The following is a 23,615-nucleotide window of genomic DNA, read 5'->3' on the forward strand; positions in this document are numbered from 1 at the left end:
GTTTTATCAGTCTAGGTGGGGAGTCCTGTTGCCTGTCGCTTAGTGCCTCTAAATGTTGCTTTGTGGTGAATGATTTTCTTCCACAGCAGTATTGCACAGTAGCAGTTGTACTATATTAGCTGGTTCAACTAAATCATGAGGGCCTTGCACTGGAGCAGACTGGGTGGGAAACAGTCAAATATCAAACTGTTCATGTTATTAGAAGCCATGCAGATAGATTCTGTCTTGAGGAAGATTTTAACGTTTTATTAGAGATTAAAAAACATTAATTAATTTTACCTTCCTCTTTGTTTTGCTTTGGGTCTAGATGTTCTAGTTTTTTTTTATTATTTATTTATTTTGGTTTGCTGTATATAGTACAGACTCTGCATGCATCATCTATACCGCAGTCATTAAGTAAATCAATACCGGCCTTGACATTAAGAAAGCTGTTTGTAAAAAGAACTGCAGACTGCACATACACACCATGGCAGAGCTGCAGTTAGGCAGAATAGCCAGCAGGTGGCAATGTGGCTAAATTGATTTGATAGAAGAATAGTGTGTGTATAGCTAACAGCAAATAGCTGCCTATATTGCAGTTGGCTGATGTGTGCGTGTTGATTTCATCCATGACACAAACACTAAAGCAGGCTTCTGGTTTAATGCACTGTGTAAGTATAAATGGCTCTTTTAATAATGTTAAATGGGAGTGGCGCATCCAGTAAAGGCACTCCATGTGGAGTGCAGGATGTGTCCAGAAGATCACAGGTTCGAATCCAGGCTTTGTCCTTGCCGACCGTGACCAGGGGGCTCCTAGGGGGTGGTGCACAATTGGCAGAGTGCTGATGCTGCATGCGTTCTTGAGAATTCCAACGTAAAACAGTTTAGCAGCTTGTCAGAGTTAATTTTAGTAAAATAAACTAGCTGTTTCTTTCAGATTCTGAAAAGTTTTTTATTTGCATTTATTTGCATTTTTTATTTTAACCCTCTTTCTCCTCCCCCCACCGCTCTAACTTTTGCTCTCTTCCCCCCCCTCTGCAGAGCCCCTCTTCATTCGTCACTATTTAGCATCTCCAAACTCATTAGCAGGAACAGCGTAGTTGGTGTCCGTCGTTTTATCATTGTGGCTGTTTCATTAGGCAAACCGGAACTAATCCATAAATCACTTTAAAAATCACAAAGCACTTGCAGAGAAGGGGGAAAAAAAGGATAAATGACTACAAATTAAAAGATGTTGCCCTCTTCCTCAATTTCGCACACCCTGAGTCCTCGTCTGCTAACAGCTTTCTTCCTGTTTTATTTTCTTCTTTTCTGTTACTGTGCAAGTTCAAGGCAGCTGTGGGCTGAAGGGTTAGTTTGCACTGCGGTTACACACAGCTGCACGACTCTCTTCTTTGTAGATCCTTTCCATTCATCTCTTCTTCCAGTAATAATAATCAGTCTATTCAAACAGCACCAGTTTTTAATACTGGAGTGTTCTAGCTCTCATATAAGCATTGCCCAATATGATGAAATACAGGGGTACTAGGGCTATAGTTTTTGAGCATATTAAAAGACAACTTTTGTAGTGGTCTGAAGTATCAGTTTATCTCAGCTAATGTGTTTTTCCTATTTGATAATAGTCTTGTATATCATTTTCTGGTTACATCATCACAATTTTTTTTTTTAAAGAAGTAGATGTAAGAAATACCACACAGACTATCACTGTGCCATTTCTTCCACCCGCTGGGAGCCGAGAGTTGCAGGGGGACAGGTTACTCGTTACGCCCTGGTGTACCAGCTGAACTCGGAGAGAAGCCTTTTGAGACCGCAGTCCCCGAGATGTGGGGGCTGAAAAATAGAATGTGATATACAGAGATATACAAGAGGTGTTTTAGTTTGATATCAATGTGTTCTTTTAAGATACCAGTGCTGTTCGGAGTGAAAGTGACCCGCAGTGTTCCAGAACTGTACGCAGGTTTAACACAAACTGACTCGGACACTCTCACACACACACACACTCGCAGACACGTAGGGAGAGCCCGACTGCTGCAGTTAAGTCTCGGATCATGATTATATTAGTTAACACAAAAAATAGCTGAGCAGCACCTAAGCTTGTAGCAGTAGTATTTAAGACCATTAGTAGGAGGCTGTGTGGTCCAGTGTTTAAAGAAACGGGCTTGTAACCAGGAGGTCCCCGGATCAAAACCCAGCTCAGCCACTGACTCAGTGTGACCCTCAGCAAGTCACTTGCCCTCCTTGAGCTCAGTCTCTCGGGTGAGACGTTCTTGTAAGTGACTCTGCAGCTGATGCATAGTTCACACACCCTAGTCTCGTATCTTGTAATGCGCTTTGTGATGGTGGTCCACTATGAAAGGTGCTATATAAAAGTGGATTATTATAATTATTAAAGCAGACCCCATGTTTGCCCTGTATAAGTGATCTGTAAAGTAAGAGTGTACATGTCATTTAGGTGGTTCTAGCTCTTTGAGAAAGTTTGACGGTGTGAATAAAGTGTCTTCCAAATGGAAAGTGGTTTTAGATTAAAACTTAAAAGAACTCCTGAGTTCCCCGAGAGTTTAATCTTTCCCTGTCAGTTGTTAAAAGTAAATTTACTCACACGGATGAACCTTCCACTCTAACGCGAACGTCTGTGTTTTTAAAATTCATCATTTTCCCTTTTTGCTGTAATTATAGTGTGTTAAACTGCATGGTGCCTGTTTGCCTAACCCCTGTGCAGCAACTGTGAAATTAACTTTCTTCCCCTCCAACACTGCTCCAATCAAAATGACATTCTCTGAAGATCTGCTGTCAAATCTCGAAGACTGTTGAGCAATTCTCCGGTGTGCATTGAGGAAATAAAAAAAAAAAAAAAAAAAAAAAATGAACAGGTTCTTTCAAAACTGGAGCCCCCCCCCTTTTTATTATTAGATTTCACTGGGGAGGAAAAAAGTGGTTATTCTTGAATGTAACAGTCTTTGCATGCATGTAAGTCCTGTGAAAGTTTATTTACATGCTCTTCAATGTAGAATCTGCTTGAGAATAGATAGTCACTCGCATTCAAACCTCCTGTCACACCTCCTGAACTTGCACACTGGAAGGATTTCAAGCTCTGTACACCCCCTCTCTCATTTTTCTCTGCGTTCGTTCTTTCTCCACGCGTCTTGTTTTACACGTGAAGAGCGCTCACATAGTTCTGGGGCGGGTGAAGATTTGATCAGATTGTTGTGAAACCGACAGTCCTGGATGCAGCATTCAAGCTCCAGCAACGTGCGTTACTTTTTAAAGTAGTTTGCCTTGCGCCATGTGCAGGAATAAACACAAACCCAGCACATCGCTTTGGACTGCTCATTTGACGTCGCTCGGTCATATGATCATGGAGCACTTTGACACCCCAAGTCAATTAATAGAACCCAGAGGCAGACCTCTTGTTTTGCTGCCTGTTAAATCACCCAAGTGTTATTCTATGAGGGCTGGCCGTGGAAAAGAAATGGTCTCTACCACTCTAGTTGTGGCTCCACCACTGCTGTCAGCACACTTCTTTAATTCCAAACTTGCTCCTCTCTTACTCCTTTGTCTGCCTGAATCATGCAGCTGCAGGGAATGTTCAAAAAAATGTTTTGCACCTTATTTCTTGGATCTGAAGGAGGGGACAGGAGAGGAGGCACTTCTTCACCAGCTGATAGCGATAGCACTGTGTAACAAATATATATATATTTTTTGTTCCTGGGTAGTAAGTGTTATTTCCTAATTGCTTATGCTTCAAAAGTATAGAAAATGGCTATTATTCCCCACAAACTTTGCTTTTGTGACCAGGACAGTGATATTTCAAAATATCACTGTTTCCAATGGGAAAACGGGCAAATGTGTCTTTTCTTTCACATAGTCAGAAAAAAACAACATGAATCCAAATTAACATGTATTTATACTAAAGTAATACAAAAATGACTACAAAAGATTTAGAAGTGAGTAGTTTTTTGAGATTTACGATTATACTGTAAATACTCAGTGATTAAATAACCAAAGCCAATGAGCGGTCCCTATGTTCTTCTTTACGATCAGCGGGAGTGATAAATCACGTGTGCTTGGAGAGCTTGCAGCACCAAGCTGTTTACGGGTTGGTTTGCAATGAACAATTGCCACAGATTTATCTGCTTGCTCAGTTTTAAAAAGTTGTATGCAGTGCCATGATGGCTGCTTCAAAATGTCATTCCCTATGTATACCCTGACAAGCAGAAAATTGACCAGTCTCCTAATGACTGAGTTTTGTGCTGTGGCTGTAGGCGTTTGGAAATCTGGCAAAGTGATGTATGCAGTGTATTCTGGAAATAACGACAGAGCTGGCGCAGTTAAATACAGAGGGAATGCAAGTCTACATTCTCACTTCTTGCTGTGGGGGGTTATGATGTAATGTTAAATGGCTCTTCATATACTGTGCTATATGTCACATGTTGCTGAAAATTGAGAAAGGATAACAGAATGTTTTGCAGTGAGAAATATGTTCTTGCTTGTGTAGTTACCTCTGCCTGTCATGCAAGTTTGCTTTTCACTCAGCTGGGCTTTCTGTCTCCAGGGGCATCTCGCCCAGCTGTGCTCTCAGTAAATAAGCCTAATTAAAGTCTATATTACATACAGCAGCTTGCTTGAGATGCTTTGTGGCGCTGCAGTGTGTTTGAGTAGCTCAGTGGTTAGTGCTGGGCTGCAGTGTGGAAGGTGGTGTGTTTTGAGTAACTCAGTGGTTAGTGCTGGGCTGCAGTGTGGAAGGCAGTGGGTTTGAGTAGCTCAGTGGTTAGAGTGCTGGGCTGCAGTGTGGGAGGCAGTGGGTTTGAGTAGCTCAGTGGTTAGTGCTGGGCTGCAGTGTGGAAGGCAGTGTGTTTGAGTAGCTCAGTGGTTAGTGCTGGGCTGCAGTGTGGAAGGTGGTGTGTTTGAGTAGCTCAGTGGTTAGTGCTGGGCTGCAGTGTGGAAGGTGGTGTGTTTGAGTAGCTCAGTGGTTAGTGCTGGGCTGCAGTGTGGAAGAGTTTGTTTGAGTAGTGCTGGGCTGCAGTGTGGAAGGTGGTGGTTTTGAGTAGCTCAGTGGTTAGTGCTGGGCTGCAGTGTGGAAGGTGGTGTGTTTGAGTAGCTCAGTGGTTAGTGCTGGGCTGCAGTGTGGAAGGTGGTGTGTTTGAGTAGCTCAGTGGTTAGTGCTGGGCTGCAGTGTGGAAGGTGGTGTGTTTGAGTAGCTCAGTGGTTAGTGCTGGGCTGCAGTGTGGAAGGTGGTGTGTTTGAGTAGCTCAGTGGTTAGTGCTGGGCTGCAGTGTGGAAGGTTGTGTGTTTGAGTAGCTCAGTGGTTAGTGCTGGGCTGCAGTGTGGAAGGTGGTGTGCTTGAGTAGCTCAGTGGTTAGTGCTGGGCTGCAGTGTGGAAGGTGGTGTGTTTGAGTAGCTCAGTGGTTAGTGCTGGGCAGCAGTGTGGAAGGTGGTGTGCTTGAGTAGCTCAGTGGTTAGTGCTGGGCAGCAGTGTGGAAGGTGGTGTGTTTGTGCAGCAATGAGACCCATTTTGATTTCAGAATGTTCAAGTACAGTTCTTTTTTTGTAACCATGGAGACTAAGGATTGCAGATAGAGAACTCCAACAGCAAGTAGAGACACCCATTATTTTAAATGAGATCCGTAACGCTGATGTTTTTGTCCATTCTAACTAATGGCAAAGCTCCTTATGTTTGCAGAGAATATGTAGCGCACATGCGAGTAAATGGTCTGTTCCACATTACGATACACTGCAAATTAAAATGCTTTGTTTTTATTATTGAGGAATTGTGATCGTAAATGTGAAAAAACTCTAAACCAGACCAACCAGAAGAGAAGAAAGAACCAACACAAGAAAAAACAGTCTGCTAAAATTAAATTTCCAAGGGGGTCACGTTAGCAGACCTCTGAATTTTGAGCACTACTTTGGATTAAAAGGCCATTCCAGTTACCTCTGGATGAATCTCTTCAGAGTAACCACTTGGCTTGCTTTGCTGCTTGCACGCAATGATAAGAACCAAATATTATTATCTTCCTGCAAGTAAATTTTAAACGTCCTTTAAGATTCAATTAATCTTTAGCTCCACAATTTCCTATTTAAAAAAAAAACAAAAAAAACCCTAATTAATCGCAAAAGGACACTGCTCATTTTATACTGGGGGCAAGTAATCAGTTATTACCATAAAAACCCCAGAAATTTAAAATGCAGCACTGTAGATCCTTCATCTTCATTTGAATGTAAGCAGCTAGTTCCATTTCCTTGTACTATTACACAGAGAAAGTCTGCTGAAGGAAAGCTTTATGGTGTGTTTCATTGTTGTGTTGACACGAAAAATGTGCTGGTGGCTTTTTTTTTTTTTTTTAAATAAACTGTTATAAACTAATAGGTCAAAGCTAATGATTTTCTAGTTTGCTGGCAGATATGCAGTTTTGTAAGCATTCTAGTTTAGCATTTTTCCTTTATAGTAAAGAAATCAATTTCAGTTTGGCAGAGATACTGTATCTTGTTACCCCCATGGTGTATTGTGATTCAGTCCAGGTGTCCGTACACACACACGCTTGTCACACTGTATCATGTCTCGCTACAAAAAACCCCCAAAAAATCCAGGAGCTTCAAAAGCTGAAAAGGGGAATTAAACGGCCACGGAAAAATACCCTGATCATGATCTAGCGTTCGTTCTAGCCTATGCTGAGGTTGAAGGCTACTTATTCACAGCCGCTCTTATTTAAGTAGTTAAGATATTTTTTTTTCTCGCATTCTTGGTTTACAGTGAGAGTTTCAAGGTTATGCGCTTTGCGGATCATGACCGCGCGCTCTGAATCTCATTTGCGAGATGATCCTGTGTGGGCTTGTCTGGTTTGCGATGCTGTCAACCACAGTAACGAGTTCAGGCTGGAAGAAATCGGTCTTCCATATCGGAGAGATGGATGTCAAACCACTACTGCGTACAAATACTCAAACCAAATCAACGCATCGGCCTTTGTTTCCAGATTTGGACTGTAGGCTGCAAACGAAACAGCCCCTTGTTTCCTATTGATGATAAGATGAGAGCTAATGCTTAGAGATTCCCGTTGCAGAAACATGCCATAACAAGGCTGAAAAAAAAAAAAAAAAAAAAAAAACACTTAAATAATTTACTGTACTATAGCAGTTGGAGTTTTGCTGCTAGAAAAGGGGTTTGGAAGGAGAGAGTCGGGCAAATCATTAATACAAGGACTGTCCAGATTCATTCAAGCTCCAGGTGGATGTTTTTACTTGCTATGTTCATGGCTTGTGGAGTTGGGTATAGATGTGTGGCCGGTACTGGGGTTACAAGGCTATCTGATGTATTAAGTGCTCTGTGAGCTTGTCAGCAGTGTGTGTTGCTAGCACTGTCTCGGTACCCCTGCTCGCCAGCACTGCCTGGAGCATCTTGACTGAAACCAATTCAATTAATTAGTTTCCTTTTCAAGGTTCATCTGCTGCTGATCTATTGAAATGTTTTTTTTGTCTCGACTAAGTAGCCTTGGAACGTAAAAGCTGTTGCAGTTCACTCCTTCATAGTTCAGCTTCTCGAGTGGACGAATGGGAGTGAGGTTTGGTGAGGGGGGGGGGGGTTACGTTGTAGACACTCTTAAGGGCGTGTGCGTAATCACAGTTAAACTGAACGCCTTTTCTTCATCAATGGGGACGTTCTCGATCCTTTCGTGTTCCTTCTACTATTTCTTAGGGAACCGTAATGCATGCATTTTATTTGGGTTAGGTTAGTGGAAATCAGATTTTTATTTTGAATTTTCAGCAAGTTTAAGGTTTTTTTTTTGGGGGGGGGGGGTTGTTTTGGTATGGGAGCAGTTATTATTATAACTGAGCTGTAACATTATGAGTCTGAATGGCAGGTCCTTGTGGAGATTGAAGAAAGGTTGCTATGCACATTCACTGCCTGCAGGGAAAGCACAGAAGAGCTGCTGCAATCCCATTAGCAGGGCTGTTGTTTTTCAGCATCCTTATAATTTACTCTATAAAATGTAAGCGTTTTTTGTAAGTTGTTTGTGTGGAAGTGATTATGTAGGAGCTGATGTGTTCTGGGGCTGATCCTTTCAGTGTTGGATTCTCTCGCTGCTGTTTTGAGATTTGATCCCGTTTTCTCTTTTATTCTTCTTTGTTTGACAAGGCTGCACCCCATACCGCAGAGCAATGAAACCTGGCAGGCAGTTCGGTCCGTCCCTCGCTCTGTGCAGACTGGGGGATTGACTCGATCAGCCTATACCCCGCTTGCATATCTCATAACTTGTTTTGTTTTTTAGAGCTTATTGCAGTACCTGGGTATTCAAATGCATTGCATCGGCCATTTATTTTAAATGCAAATCTTGGCAGAAAAATAAATGGTTGATACAATCTAGGCGGGTTGCCCCCAGTTCTCAGAAAACTATCCAGTTGTGGCTGAATGCCTGTGCATTTTAGTGCTCTCAAAAGCTTATACAATGGCACTGGCTTCAGTGAGAGAGGGTGCGCCTTGCCGTTAAGCCCTGGGACGTGAAACAAGGCTAGGTTAGACCAAACTGGTTTTGCAGATTTGTACAGCAGAACAATCCGACAGAAACGTGGAAGGCTGGAGTGTTTTATTACTGGCAGAAAGTACGAGATGCTGTAAGATGCGGTGTCCTATTGCCCGAGGCCTTCTCCTGGCACAGTGTCTCGCTCACAGTTCTGCATTGCCAACCTGCCTGGCACCACAAACTTATCTCCTTTCCACAAACGTGGAGCCACTTCACTGCAAACCCTGACAGACTGCGCCACTTCAGAGCCATTTCATGGTGTTGAGTGTCTTATTAGGCTTTTCATTAGCTGGAGCATAGCCTAATAAAAACCCTTTTAACTCCACCCACCCACACACACAGAATTGTAACAATTAAAATGGCTATTAATTCCACCCCTCCACCTTTACTCATACAACGAAAGTAAATGATTTTGCCCTGTAATCTTCACCTCCTGATTTCAATGAATGGAAAAACCTAAATGGCTTAATGATCCAGCTCTTTGTTAAAGCTGAACATTTTACTCATTCCCTCGAGAAATCTATCCCGGAGAAGGATGCGTTTTTGATTCTATGAACAAGGCTTTTTGATGTTTCCACTCTGGACTGATTCTAAAGCTTATGTAACATTGTAACAGAATGCATTATTTTTAATTGGCTCTACTTTTAGTGCGATTCCTCCTGGCTCGCAAGCATGCTGTACCCTACTGCTACCCTAATTGCCAGCTCAACATTCGTTAACTAACTGAACTCCATTGAGAGAATTTCAGTGAGTTTCTTCTCACTTCTAATAACGATAATTAAAAAAAATAGTTTTGAAGACTGCCTAGCATAGTCATGTATTTATTATTTAATCAGGAAAGTGTCCTTAAGCTATAGAAGGTTCGGGCTGTTGCACTGTGGCAATTCATAAACTGAACCTTTCAGATGCCCTCCGGCTATATTTGTTGTATACTCCTGGAAAAATTATTTCTGAAAAGAAGCTGTAAAATATTGACTTTTTTTTTCAGGTATGCAGTACCACCAGAGCATGGCAAGAGACTGGAGCGCTTGGCAAAAGGTAATCTTTCATTTCCTGTTGAATTTCCTTAATCTAGTGGGTGAACCAATATGCAAATTTGTACCATGCAAATATGTACTAAATATAGGCTTGTACCCTTTGAACAGAGACTAACAAAAATGTTATGCGACTGCAGAACATGGCGATCAAACATAATTGTTTATGCTTCTCTCTAATCTGTGTAAGTATGCGCTGGCATGTGTATGTGTGCGCATGCTCATTATATTTGTATAATGTAGTAGTTAAGTTTTAACGCCTGTCTTACTGATGTAGCGGTTAACCAACGTGTGCTTGGAATTCAGACTGTAAAAAAAAAAAAAAAAAAAAAAAAACAGCTTTCACAAAATCCTGCTTTGGAAATTCAATAACCGCTGAACAAGACTCCCTTTTATTGGCGTTCTCTCATCAGACAAGTAAATGAAGATGATTTGCTGTCACCCATCCACTGGATTGGTATCGACAAAGAGAAATAAAAAATTGAAAAGTTATTTAATGGTGTTGCCCGTCATTTTTATTTGTTATTCAATACTTGATTTTATACAGTGTTTAAAAAAAAAAAAAAAAGAATTATTAGGTAGTTTGTTTGTAGGTAGTAGTTATTAGGTATTGATCTACCTTATTACACCAGCTGCTGTATTGGCAGATCATAGCGTTATGGTATTATCTGCATCACTGGTGATGTGTAGCCAAGCCGGGGAACAGGAAGATCTTCTAGCTCTCCGGAGACGCACTTAAACATTAAATCCTACTGTTGCTGACCTAATGATCTGTAACAGTGCTGCGCAACCTTTGTGAAACTCAGGGCTGACTTGGCGACCTTTCTAAAACCCGGAGAATACTTACAAAGCCAGCACCGTCGCAGTGCAAATCTTACGAGCTTGAGGATTTTATCGTAGTTGCAAGGCATGCATATTGCCTTTAGCACGCTGGTTTCGAAGGAAATCCAGGAAGCTGAACGCCAGGAAGCTGAACGCCGGGAAACGAACGGTGATCCACGTGGGATGAAGAGCCTGCTGTCTGTGCCCCTGTAGTGCTTGGCTTAGACTGTCACTCCAGTCCCGCAGGCAGTGGGAGTGGCCTTCATTGCTTTACATTGTGTCATTCAACCTGATGACTGCAGCACACAGGTTACTGTTCTTAAATGCCTCTGCTGGTGTTTTCTGTAAGAAGAAACCTTTCTCCTTTTTATTATAACTCCATGTTTGTCTCCTTTGGTCTCCTTTTCTTTACTTGGTAATTTGATAGCTTTTACTGTAATGTAGTATAAATTTAAATGAATATTTGCACATCCAAAAACTCTTTTCCCAGCACTAACTGTTTTATATGCATTGCATGTTACACCAAACTCAAGACCAGTGCAATAAACATGTGCAGTATACATAAAGTAAATAACTTAATTTCAAATATGTGAAAAACTATAAAATAGGCAAGCAGGGGGGAAATGTCTGTAAACTATTTTTAACACTACGTGTTCTTGAAACTGTGCAAATAAGATTGTCTTCCTGCAACCTTGCAACGCAGCTGTATAATAAATTAGACTGTTTACTGTTTTAAATGTGGCTCGGGTTTTATTACATTTTTGTGGTCGTCCTTTTAATCTTTAATGAAGCGCAGTCGCCCCCAAGGGGGGAGAGAGAGAGGAGAGAGAGAGAGAGAGAGAGATGCAGAGGCAGGCACCCACAAGGTTGCTGTTTTCAAGTGGTGCCAGGTGATTTATCTTGGCATGCCAGTGTGGTTGTGCACTGACCCGTACCGGTCAGCCGCCTGGCACTTCGTTCGATCAGTTTAGGATCCTCACTGATGACACCCCACTATAATGGGATGTGAGGGAGGCTGGATGGGAGAGCGCGTCTGTGTTTAGCCTCTGCCTGACTGCATCACCAGCCTGTCAGGTGGTTGCCAGGATTTCAAAGCCTGTCCCTTTTGATACCGTCTGAATTTTCCTAACTAATTATCTGTTTTGTTAACCCAAGATGTGGGCTGTCAAATAAACATTTGGCAATTTGCATTGCAAACGTATGATTTCAGAGGGCATATCAGTTAGTAGCGCTCCCCCCTCACTGCACCAGTAGTGGTACATTTATTTCATACAACCTCATTCACAAATTCAGACTGGTTTGCAGGCTTGCTCAAAACCAAAAAAGTACATGCATTGTGGTAAGACGTTTCCTTGAGCTTGAAACCTGGTCATCTCTTCAGCTAAAACTCCCTTCGGGGAATGTTGTGAGGGTCCCTGAGATGCTGGAAAAACAAAATATACCTTGCTGGGTTATACCAAGGGGAATTTCAGCTAATGTTAACCTTGGCTGTACTTCGTCATATACCACTATTACAGTGCTAATGATTACTTGCAGTGGAGCTGTCCCATGCGGTCCCAGGCAGCAGCACTGGTAATTGATGTTCCAGTGGCTTTACGAGCTGGTTCTTGGATACAGTGCCCTTGATTGCTCTGTTTTGGCAGAGGCGCTTGCTCTGCAAAACGTCTACATGCATATTAATGAGGTTTTTAAGACTTCCTCTTTCCCCAACATGTATAAGTGGTCACTTTCGTATTATTAATGAGTCTCTGTTAACTGCATTCTTCCGCAGCAGCCCTCTGTGCATTGTAGAAAAGACAACCTTGTTGACAGTTCATTTTCTTTACAGTGTAGGGGTGCAAGCTTTCTACCAACCCCCCCACCTTGCACAAATCTGCTTTATTTTTGTATTGCAGAAATATAATATTAGATATCTCATTTTCAAACACTGTTAAACTTTTCTTATTCTCCAAAAGGATATTTAACACTGCCCCTAGGTCCCCTTTTTAAAAACCAAACCATTTAAAAGTTATTCCCTACGAGCAAAAGTTTTCAATACGTTCAAAGCAATAGCAAAAAAAAAAAAAGGTTCTTGCCCAATTGACAAGGCGATGGCAAAAAACATTTGCATTTGTAAGCCAAAGTGTCATGACTTTTCTCATTTTAAATGGTTTTTATATAAAAAGCAGGTGATTTCAGGCGGATTCCATTTCGTTTTTAGCACTTGGACAGAGAGAGAGAGAGAGAGAGAAAGAGAAAGCAGGGAAGCATTTAAAACTGAACATTTTGAGGAATGCAGCAGTATTCTACACATACACTGTTCGACCTGCGCACTGTGAAATATGAAATGCCAGCCATCAAAAAAAGGATGAGCTAAAGAAACCAGCTTTCAGGAGAGTTTTTCAATTACCCCTGTGGCACCTTCTATTCACAGCATCGCTTACAAGACTGGTTACGAAAGCCTGGGCGCGCGAATGCACTGGTTTTGCATTAAACTTTCTTGAAGCGTGCTCTTGTTATCCGCCCAAACCCATTCCCTCCTCTCTGATCTGTATGAAGCAGGGTGTTAGAGGGCAGGCACAGCTCTTGACTGTAACGATTAGCCCCTAAGTCTGATGGTGACTAATTCCTATGGACACAATGGCATTTAATGAGGCGTGCAGTCTGTGTAGCAGTGGATAACTTTTTTTGAAAGCTGCCTTTCGCTAGGTGTATAGCCTGTAGATCAATTTGAGATCTATTTTTATATAAAGAAGCAAGCTAGGCTATTGTAAATAATCAAACTTCACTTCAGTGGCCCGCTTGCCCTTTCCATTGGTTTGTCATTCATCTTGGAATGTGGGCTCAAAAGAATTTTCCATCTATTTGACCCTTTTTTTTTGCTATGGTTTGCCATGATTTTTTTTTTATTTCTTATATAAATAAGCTTGACCCTACTTCAGTGCTTTACCATGCTTTCAATGCTTTATTACACTTTGCTATGTTTTTGGTATGGGAGACTTTTTTCTAAAGGTAACCACACTATATAATGAAATAGTCCGTGTGTTTGCTTCTATTTCAGCATGATAAACCCAGCCCTAGATAGGGAAACATTTACATTTGTCACATTTCATATTTAGTGAAATGACTTGCCTACCTGTGCTCCCAGCTAATTGACGACCATCCAACATATTAAACCAGTACGCGGTATATGAGATCCGCTGTTGACATCGTTAATATTCCCTTGTCAAGGAAAGAGCCTGCAGATTCTCCACACTGGAAATGTGCATCGGCAAGCAGGAAGAAGAGCCAACCCCACACGTTGGCATTAGGTATTCTCTTTGAAAAGGGCTGGAGAGACCTGGAGCTCTAAATAATAGATGGTGTCAGGGCTTTAGGGGCTAAATTAAACCTTGAAATCCATCCGGAGTGAATTATAGCAGTTTATAACAGGTGAAACTCTGCTGTGAGCACCGTTGTAAGTCTTTGCTATTCGACATCAGTATCTGACAGGGTTGTTTTTGTTATGAAAGGCTTGAACTTGGGGGAGTGGGGGGCACTGTTTGCTCCTGTAACCCCTATAGTCCTTTCGCTTGTCATTTCTCAGTTATCATTCCCAAGCTTTTACCATAGTGATCTGTGCTCTAATCTACTATGTTGCTGTCCTTCCTGCGCTTCTACTCTGGCATATCAAAAGGTGCACTGATCGTTCTCTGAACTTATCACAGACTATTGGAAATGCACGTTACCTGGTAAAAGCGCCTGGGGTCGCGTATATTACGGAGAAGCTACGTCTTGGTTGTTCCCTACCATTGCTATCTCATTTTTATCTTGGCGAAAGCCGAGTCCAATGTTAGCATGAAGTAAATAACAGCTACTCCTCGTGTAATAAAAATCAATTGCACGTTTTGGATTTGGGTATAAATGCTGCACGAAGACCCTCTATACGCGAGTGCACTGGTTTTTAAGCGACTCCTTGCATCAGGAATGCACCGATCCCTTTTAAACAACAGATTTAATACAATGTTTAACATATAAAAGCCAGTAGTGTGTAATTGAAATTCTTAATCATAACGCCGCTCTATAACATGCTCTGTAGCTGCATATCAGCAGATCGTTACTAAAGGCGTGTCCCTCTGTCTTTAACCCCTTGCCATCTGTTTTGCATTCCAGGGTTTTTCCCGGGAAGTTCCCAGGGATGTGACGCCTTCTTGCGGCACAAGATGACGCTGATCTCACCCTCCATACTGAAGAAGTACGGGATTCCTTTTGATCGGGTAAGTCTGCCGAGCAGCAGTGAACGCAATACTTAATGGGCTCCTGGGAATGCTCTTAATCTTTATTTTTAAGTTACTTTTTTTTTTTTATGTAGTCATCGCCAACGGTTTTTACCCCAGTTTTCTCCCCAGTTTGGAATGTCCAATTATTGTTTTTATCCTGGTTCACCGCTGCAAACCCCAGGCACCTCGGGGACACGGAGGCTGAACACTCGTCCTCCGATATGTGTTCCTGTCAATCCTGCCAGCGAAGCCAGCAGACCCTTAGTGCCGGAGGACAACACAGATCTGAATGGCTCCACTGCAGACCCGCAGGCGTCCTGTCGGCCGCGGGTTGCTGGTGAACAGTGGATTGCCCTAAGCCCTCCCTACCCGGGCGGCGCTCGGCCAATTGTGCGCCACCCCCTTGGGAACCCCCGGTCACGGTCGGCAATGACATAGGCTGGATTTGAACCTGCGATCTCCAGGCTATAGGGTGCATCCTGCACTCCACGCAGAGAGCAATTAGTGGATGTGCCCCACTGTGAGTTACTTTTAATTGCATTATGCCAGGTTTAAGGCTGAAAATGCTGTTTGCTTCAACTATACTCGTACAAAAACCTGTACTTCCAAAACTGTGAATACTTTGCATCTTCTGTTCAAACTGCATGCATTGACTGCTTTGGTGAAATCTTTTGATGTAGTTTTGTATCTAGTTTCTGTTGTGACAGATCAGTGGTATTATAAAGCATGTTAGAAATCTTGCAGTTTTTTTCTAAGCATTTCCATGGAGCTAGCTTTACAGGAGAGATGGGGGGGGGGGGGGGGGTGTGCCGCTGTGCAAGACATGATTAATGAGACAGAAAAATCACAACTGAGAAAAAGCACGAAAATAATTAGGTTTGATTTCAAACGTAATGATTTTACTTTCAAAAGCTGATAGAGGGTGGATACAAAAAAAAAAGGTTTTCTACCAAATTCTGTATCACCTGAGATGAAAAAAAAACAAAACACATAAAAAAAAAAAAAAAAAAAAAAAAAAAACTCTTGCTGTTCTGAGCGGCTTCCCAGCAGTGAAACTCCAGCAGACCGAATGTGTCCCAGCAGTGAAACTCCCTACAGACTTGAAAGGCAGTAACCAGTCTGTTCCTTTAAAACAGCAGCTAACCCTGAAATATCAGCCTGTTTAAGATTCCGTCATTGACAAAGCAAACGGAATAAACTTGATGCAAAAGAGGGCAACTTTGTTATAATGTATTTATTAATTTGCTTAAAGGAAGGACGACTTTTCAGGATGCACAGACTGTACAGATCACAGCTCTGTCTACAATGCCTGCAGTGTTGTGTTGTTGTCTCTGCAGCACTGCTAACTTACTGATGAGAGCGAGGAAGAGGGGGAGGAGCTTGTTCCTGGCACAAGGCAAAAGTTATTTACTGTACGGCACCCAACGTGAAAAGTTACTGCCAGGATAAGGGTCAGTTCATGTTTATCAATTCCAATTCCCTTTTAATTGATTCCAACACATCAGTGATTAAAATTGCAATTGAGGTTTCTGTTTTAAAGTGAGCTTCTCACCGTGGCAACAAAAAATGACTGAAATTGAAGTCAATTAAATTGGCTTCAAATGAATGCAGTTGACCAATCACAACCACGATGTCTCCTAAAATATTCAGATTCCTTTGAAGGAAGCAATCAATTTTTAGAAAGGGATTGGAATTGAGAAACAGGTTCTAATCCAAAGTTCCCTAGAAGATTTTCCCTACTCCACATAAACAGGTACACTATCTTCAACAGACTGAGATACCAATTACTATTCGACTAACCTTACAGATTGGATGGCTGCGGCAGCCCTGTGGGTCCTTCTGCAGTCATTTTAAGAGCTACTGCATGCAGATTAGCCAAATTCATCACAGCTGGTAATAAGTAATAATAAACTTTAGTCAGGCTGTGCATTCCAATGCCTAAAGGTGAAAAAATGGTATAGTAGAAAGGACAGTTTAAACCTCTTTACAAAGAAGACAAGGACTAAATGTCCTGATGCCATTTCACACTGAATCCATCATCCATTGTATAGGCATGACTGCATCTCTGAGTGCCCACTGTTCCAGGGTGTTTTGAGTGAGAGAATTATTTATCCCCAGCCATTGCTGCACTACAATTCACCTGAGGCCTGCCATGCAGGTAGTGACCAGGGCCAGTCTTGCTTAGCTTCCAAGACCGGACAAGATCAGAAACCAAACAGGTATGAACTAAGCTTGCCTTCATCCATAATCTTGCAATACCACCTTTTATATTGGTCATTCAAGTAAATGCAAAAACTACTTTGAGGAGGGAGGGGCTCAAGTTGGACAACTTTTAAACGTATTGGTACGTTGTTTCGGGTGATTTAAACAATGCTTGGCATTGCGTTGACTCTAACCATCACGAGGACCAAGCAAAACGTGAAGGCTTCTTTTTAAAACCAGATTTCTGATCACCTCCTGCATGGATAAGCTTCCCGAGCAGCTCTCGTTGTCGTGCTGTGAACTAAAAGAAAAAAAAAATCATATTCTTTTCTTTCTCTGTCTGCAATTCCTAGGAGGACAGGATAAAAATCTGATTCATGCATCTATCCACCACTCTCAGCTTCTTATAATGAGCTAGCCTTCAAATGAGCTGGAGCGGTTCTAGATGGAACTGCTATGACTTTATTTTCCACGATGGGTCCATCAGCCAGTAGTGGTGAAAATGGCACTATACTGGAAGTGCTGTACACATGGCTTTGAAACTAGTACCCTGCTAGCCCGTGCAATTTTGTGTTGAAATGTCTGTGTTCCCTGCTAACTGGGGCAGAAAAAAGTCTGGCCCAGACCGAACCACAGTTCTGGCACTTGCAGATGAAACAGTAGCTCAATAAATATTGTACAAGCAAACGTGTTTCCAGAAACTTGTTTTGAAGGAGAAATTGTTTAAAGAAATGGGAAAACTGTTTCCAACAGTCAACCTGGGTTCTGCTTTTTCATGGAAAGAGACTTTGGGAATGTGATGCAAGATTGCAACATTTGCCAAAGATGACTTGGGTGGACAGCCTGCTTAAATATATCCTTGTATTGATATGTTCAGTAGCTGACAGAACTGTAGTCTCCTCATGTTTCTTGAAAATGTTTCAAGACTTAGATGACAACTAAATTGCCACTTGAAGTGCTCTAATATTGTACATACGGTCTCTTGATCTAAGCGATCACCTGCTCTTACGTGAACTGCAGTTTTTCTTTCTTTCTTTCATTTTTCCAGCAGCCTATCAATTTCCTATTGGCATCTCTTTCCTCAAACTTGAAACATCAATTTATGTAATCAAGCTAATTGTATTTACATTTAGAAGGAGAGAAAAAAAGATAAAGAAAGCGATCGATAAGAGGGAGCTTTTAATAATTAAAAACGTGTATTTCTGTAATCTGCTATTGATTTTGTTCATTCTACTCGCTTGGGTGGCTGGCAGGAAAGTTAGTAAATTGTCCTGCGAGTCCAGTGACTGGCAGCTACTGGCTGTAGCTTTGCTTTAACAATGATTACTTGTTTGTACTGTCTATCCATCATGGGAGGCGATTCTTAATGCAGTGCTAGTGCTTTATTGACAAGGCTGACAGTTGGAGGGAGGCTTGCTATGTTGAGTGGTCTGGCTTATCTTTGCTCGCCTGTTTTGAATGACTTTACCACCGTGGATGTTTTTTGACAACCAGGGATGTTCCCAGTTCTGTCAAAGGTGTTTAACTGTGGTTCTCTCTGGCCTTTACACTATTAGTAACAGTTTGAGGTACGACCAGGTTCCTAATCGAATATCAGACAGGCAATAATCGATGCGTTGAGAATAATTCTCATTGGGAAGCTTTACAAGATAAGTGTACTCTTCAGAAAGCCTTGAAATGAAATCTGTGCAATCGAAAAAGCTATTAAATGAAGAATAGCTTTGGCCTAGCACTGTGGGAGGAAAGCAGGTGTTACTGGTCAGCGAGCTGCGTGAAGCTCCAAACTTGGCAGCATTGATTTAAACAATCGACAGATGTCTGAGGCTGAGAAATAAAGCAGTCAACAGTCAAATCATGGTGCTCCCAAGGGGCGCATCTGGTAAAGTCACTGCGCCCGGTGTGCAGGATGCGCCCTATAGCTTGGAGATCGCCGTTTCGAATCCAAGCTATGCCGCTGCTGACCATAGGCGTGAGTTCCCAGAGGGGGGTGGCACACAATTCCAAAGGTGTCACCCAGCCTTGGAGCCAACACATCCGAACTGTTCAAGATGAGAAAGCTGCTAGTAACGATGTATTCACACCATGCACGATGCGATGATAGTCCTGTTGTAAAAGGATTGCAGTTTTATAATGATTGGGAAATAAGGTAGCAGGAGGTGAAAAGGAATATCAAGTTAGTAAATGCCATTTGTAACCGAATTTTCTGTTATTTTACAAATCCACAAAGAAAAACAGAATGCATGGTGTCAATTTCACCCTCCCATTACTTCACCTTGCAAAGAAAATTAGTGTGTGTTTCTTGCTCCTGAACAGCTCAATTTTCTCTAATAAAATGAAATTGAGAAGCTTGTGACCTGAATGTTCAATTTGGCCCCCATTTGCCAAAGTCTTGACTTTTGAGTACGGAGAAAGGGACATAAAAGCATTCTCAGGTTGAAAGCAACAAAGCACCTGGTGTATTTAACTCATCAAAAGTATAGCTAAGCTGCCTGTTGTCTTCCAATTTTTCAGTGTTTTTATAGTTTTAGATGGATACTCAATTGATAATATTAATGCAAACTGAAAAAAAAATCCCTGTTTCAGTGGTGACTTTACATTTTTTATGCACTGCCCCCCCCCCCCCCCCCCCCATTTTTATATTTCGTAACATTGAGGTTGGGTGGGTTTTCCACAGTGCTGTAAAATGCTCTAAAAAAAAAAAAAAAAAAAAATCGAACAGTGGCTGCTGGCTCGTCAAGCAGACGTTTTCGGCTGTTGCCTTCAATGTGGTGGCACTAGCTAAATCATTCTGGCTCGACTGTTATCTATAAGTTGCACTCATAGATATCCCATTTGTAAAGGAGAAGGTGCAAACCCTTCTCAAAAGCTTGGTGCTGTAAGTCTGTATCGGTATGAGAAAGGGGATGTAGGAGCTTGTAAGGCCATGCATCTGATGTTAACTCAAGCAGGTAAGAGAGAGGAGCAGTGCTGAACAAGCTCTATCCGACACCCTTATCGTCCTAGGTGCTTCACAAGGGGTTTCGGAGCTATTGCAACTATTTCTTTGTCCCATTTATTAACAGATTTTGCTCAGGTAAAATTAAGTTGGAAGTCAGCTGTACACAGAAATGCGTGCGTACTTGAGTTTTACACAGTCTTTTAACCACTTTACCACTGGAATATATATTAGTTATTTTTAGTTCCCTTTGGTAAAACTATAAGCAGCCAAACCATTTGTCTACTTGGGTTCGTGGAGGTTTACCTTGATGTCATTCTTCAGCGTTTTGAAGTCCTGTATGACAAGCTCCATTTCACTAGCTCTGAAATGTAGCTTCATTTCAGCCCAATGATTGTGTAAATGCATCAGATAAATGGTTTCAGCAGCTGTCGTCTTGTTTTTTTCTGTGGCAGATCACACAGGAGGCTGGTGAGTTCATGATCACCTTTCCCTACGGGTACCACGCTGGCTTTAACCACGGCTTCAACTGCGCTGAGTCCACCAACTTCGCCACGCTGCGCTGGATCGACTACGGCAAGATGGCCACGCAGGTGAGCGTCCCTTTTACTGTGCAAAGGTCACGGCTTTGAAGTGTTTCTCTGAACTGACAACAGAGAGGGCTTTGCAGAACCGTTCAAACTAGCGGTAATCCAGGTGAGTTTTTTCTCTGCTTCTTGAGGGGTCAGAGATAAACTATTTCTATAAAGGACTGTGTTTAATTGGGAACATGGCCAAGAAGCAATGTGAAAACCTAGTTGATAGTCACGACGTGACATGGAATGTAACAAAACGCTGTTAAATAAAAAATTAACAATTTTAGATATTACATTACAAACGATGTATAAATGCTTTTATTTTTGTATTGCTCAATTTTTTTTCATGACAAAACCAAATTCGACAAATGTTCCGGGATAGTGCTATATATATATGTGTGTGTATGTATGTATGTATGTATGTATATATATATACACACACACACACACAATAGAGTGGTGCTGCATGTTCCTTTTGGAATCAATGTGCAAACTCCATGGAAAGAATGAATGCATTCCAAAATATATACTGTATTGGAGTCTGTTATTCCACTGGAATGCGTGTCTTTCTCTCTCTTTCTCTCTGAATGTCTTTCTTGAAACCCAGCTGTTCTGAGTCACCTCTTGCATGCTGCGCTCTTGGTAAAAGCACTGCCCACTTTTTCCTCGGGGGGCATACAAACAGTATTTACATGCTTAATAAACCTTAGCACACCAACATCAACTCTACTGGCATCTCTTGTATTACCATTTATAACCTCCTGCTGCTGCAAGACTTCACCCCCCACCCCTGTTTTTTTTTTATTTTTATACGAGTGTGCAGTAACTCTGAATAATATGGCAGTTTTAAGATGTTATTGTTTACAGTTGATGTAAATTAGCTTAATGATTCCATTTTGTAGTCAGAATTCCACTGTGCCTCTCATAGTATTCCATTCAGATTGACTGCAAAGTTCACAAAAATGTTACAAATTATGTATAAAACTTGTTACAAGTTATTCAGCACAGCTGCAGGCCACTTTTTTTTTTGGGGGGGGGGGGGGGGGGCAGCGCGTAAGTATTGAAATTGAACAAAGAGAGATGCTGAAGATTGTCTCGAATGATCTCATTCGGTCAAACTGTAGCCTTCGAGACACTTTAGATTATGTGAAATAATGAGTCCTGTTCACAATCGAAGAGAGAGCAGGCTGTCTGAGGAGACTTATGTAATTGGAGGCTGTTTCTTCTGGATTGACCTGTGTAATGAACCACAGGCCACTGACAGCAAGGCCTTATTAACATGATTATGAGGAATTGGAAATCTAACTATGTATGTGCGTGTGTGATTTTATACATTTTGCACTAGACCAAGATATTTAATAAGTAAAGGATCTGAGTGAGGGAACATTATTATTATTATTATTATTATTATTATTATTATTATTATTATTATTATTATTATTTGTTTATTTAGCAGACGCCTTTAAAAACAGTACTGTATATCAGCTTGAATCGTACAGCACCCTAAACAATATTGTATATCACCTTGAGCAAGCAGTTCTTATTTGTGATTTCTATATTTGTAAAAAAATAAAAATGAAGTCTGTTGTGTCACTAAAAAAGAAAATATAAACCAATAACTTCACATAAATAACTATGGCTTCAGTCACTGTTCCTGCTGGACCTGCAGGTGGGCACTCCTAATTAATAGCGCTCTCCTGTTGCCCTGTTAATTAGCATTAGGACTGTGAATGTATAGTGTTAATTAAAGGTCTTTGATTGAACCTAACCCAGCGATCCCCTCTGGTCCTGGCTATCATTATTAAGCCTTTGCAAGGTTAACAGCAGACTGTCTGAGAAAAACTGGAATGATTGGATTTTTTTTTTTTTTTTTTTTTTTTTTTATAAAAAACACAAAGCACATCGATCTTTTGCCTGCGCACAGATCTGTCTCCTAACAAAACCACCAGTCCCTCTCGCGCAGCTCAGTAAAGAGTGCCCCCTCTTGGTAGACTTGGTAGATTGAGGCAAGTGTACATATTCAGCCTAGAACAAAGAATTAGGGCAAAAGGAGCTGACAGTCATTTTAAGCGCAGCACAGAAACCAGTACCAGAGGACATGGTTGGAGATTTAAGTGGAGACCAAGAATGGAAAGTAGAAGGCACTACTTCACCCAGAGAGGGGTGAGAGTATGGAATGAGTTACCTAGTAATGTTGAAACTGAATCGCTGGAATCCATTCAAACCCAACTTGACAAAGTTTTGAGGTCAACCGTTCTTGTTTGCACATTTTCTTATGTTCCCTATTCATTGGTCTACCCGGCTTTTTTAGTTTTTGTAGCTTTATGGCACAGTACGTTCGCATTGTCTGTTTTGGGAGAGGCCAAGCAGCCTGATGAAAATCAGAAATATAATACTAATCAAACACTTTTCCCATCCTATGTTAGTTTAATTTATTCTCCTCTTTTTTTTTTTTTTTAAAACGTTTTGCTAGCAATTAAAGCCAGCCCGTACTTGAACATTTAAAAGCAATTTTGGGTCCAGCCATGTGTTCATAAACAAGTGACACCAGCAGAACGGCTTTTAGATTGAGTCGCTTTGGTTACATTGTTACACAGCCTAGCGTGAAATTACTGAACGAGTAGTGCTGACTGCTCCCAGCCAATCTGTCGCCACACAAGGAGAGCGGCACTTCGCTTCATCTTTCCTCTTGACTTTTTTAAAAAAGGCAAACTCGCTTCTCGGATCAGGGTAGACCCGTTCAGCTTTGGGTTTCATTTACTTTTTGCATCATTTTCATTTATCTGCACTCCACAGCTGTGCGTTTTTATTTTGTTTAGTGCATTTCTCTGACAGTAACGGGTTGATTTGATGAGCCTGCACGCTGGTGTGCCACAGCTGGATTTTGTTATTGCATTTTACAGCACTGGAGAATCACCCAGGATTGCATCAATTACCTATCTTTACCTGGCTCTGAAATGCTTTGAGTTTGTGTGGAGAATCTAAAGTGCATTAAACAGACTTCCTCATACTATTGAAGTCATGTGACTATCTATATATCTGTGCTCATTGCCAGGCAGTTAGGATTCTCCAGACAAGCTGAAATCAGCCTCGGAGCCAGGTTGAGAGGAAATGACCACGTGATTTTGCATTCTTCACGAAAACCACACCGTAACCCACACACACGCTCCATCTGCATGGAGACTGGGGGAGCGGGGAGCACACAGCACTTGAAATGTCATGGTATTTTAACTTGGTGTTGTAGTCATGCAAGCGGACGCATTGTTCTCTGCTATAATTGGCTGTGAAATATGGAGAGTGTAGCATCTCGCCAT

At 41.6% G+C, this 23,615-nt stretch overlaps 1 protein-coding gene across 4 annotated transcripts in view; it reads left to right on the top strand.

Annotated features, from left to right (window-relative positions):
- The window catches only part of LOC121300710 (lysine-specific demethylase 4B-like), a 74,941-nt gene that overhangs the window by 13,511 nt on the left and 37,815 nt on the right, over positions 1–23,615 (top strand). For all 4 annotated transcript variants that reach the window (XM_041229431.1, XM_041229428.1, XM_041229430.1 and 1 more), the window contains exons 6-8: positions 9,484–9,533; positions 14,483–14,586; positions 20,182–20,319. In XM_041229431.1, the coding sequence (XP_041085365.1) occupies positions 9,484–9,533; positions 14,483–14,586; positions 20,182–20,319 (292 nt within the window). The remainder of the gene's footprint in view (positions 1–9,483; positions 9,534–14,482; positions 14,587–20,181; positions 20,320–23,615) is intronic.

This window comes from Polyodon spathula, chromosome 26, assembly GCF_017654505.1.
Source record: "Polyodon spathula isolate WHYD16114869_AA chromosome 26, ASM1765450v1, whole genome shotgun sequence".
NCBI lineage: Eukaryota > Metazoa > Chordata > Actinopteri > Acipenseriformes > Polyodontidae > Polyodon > Polyodon spathula.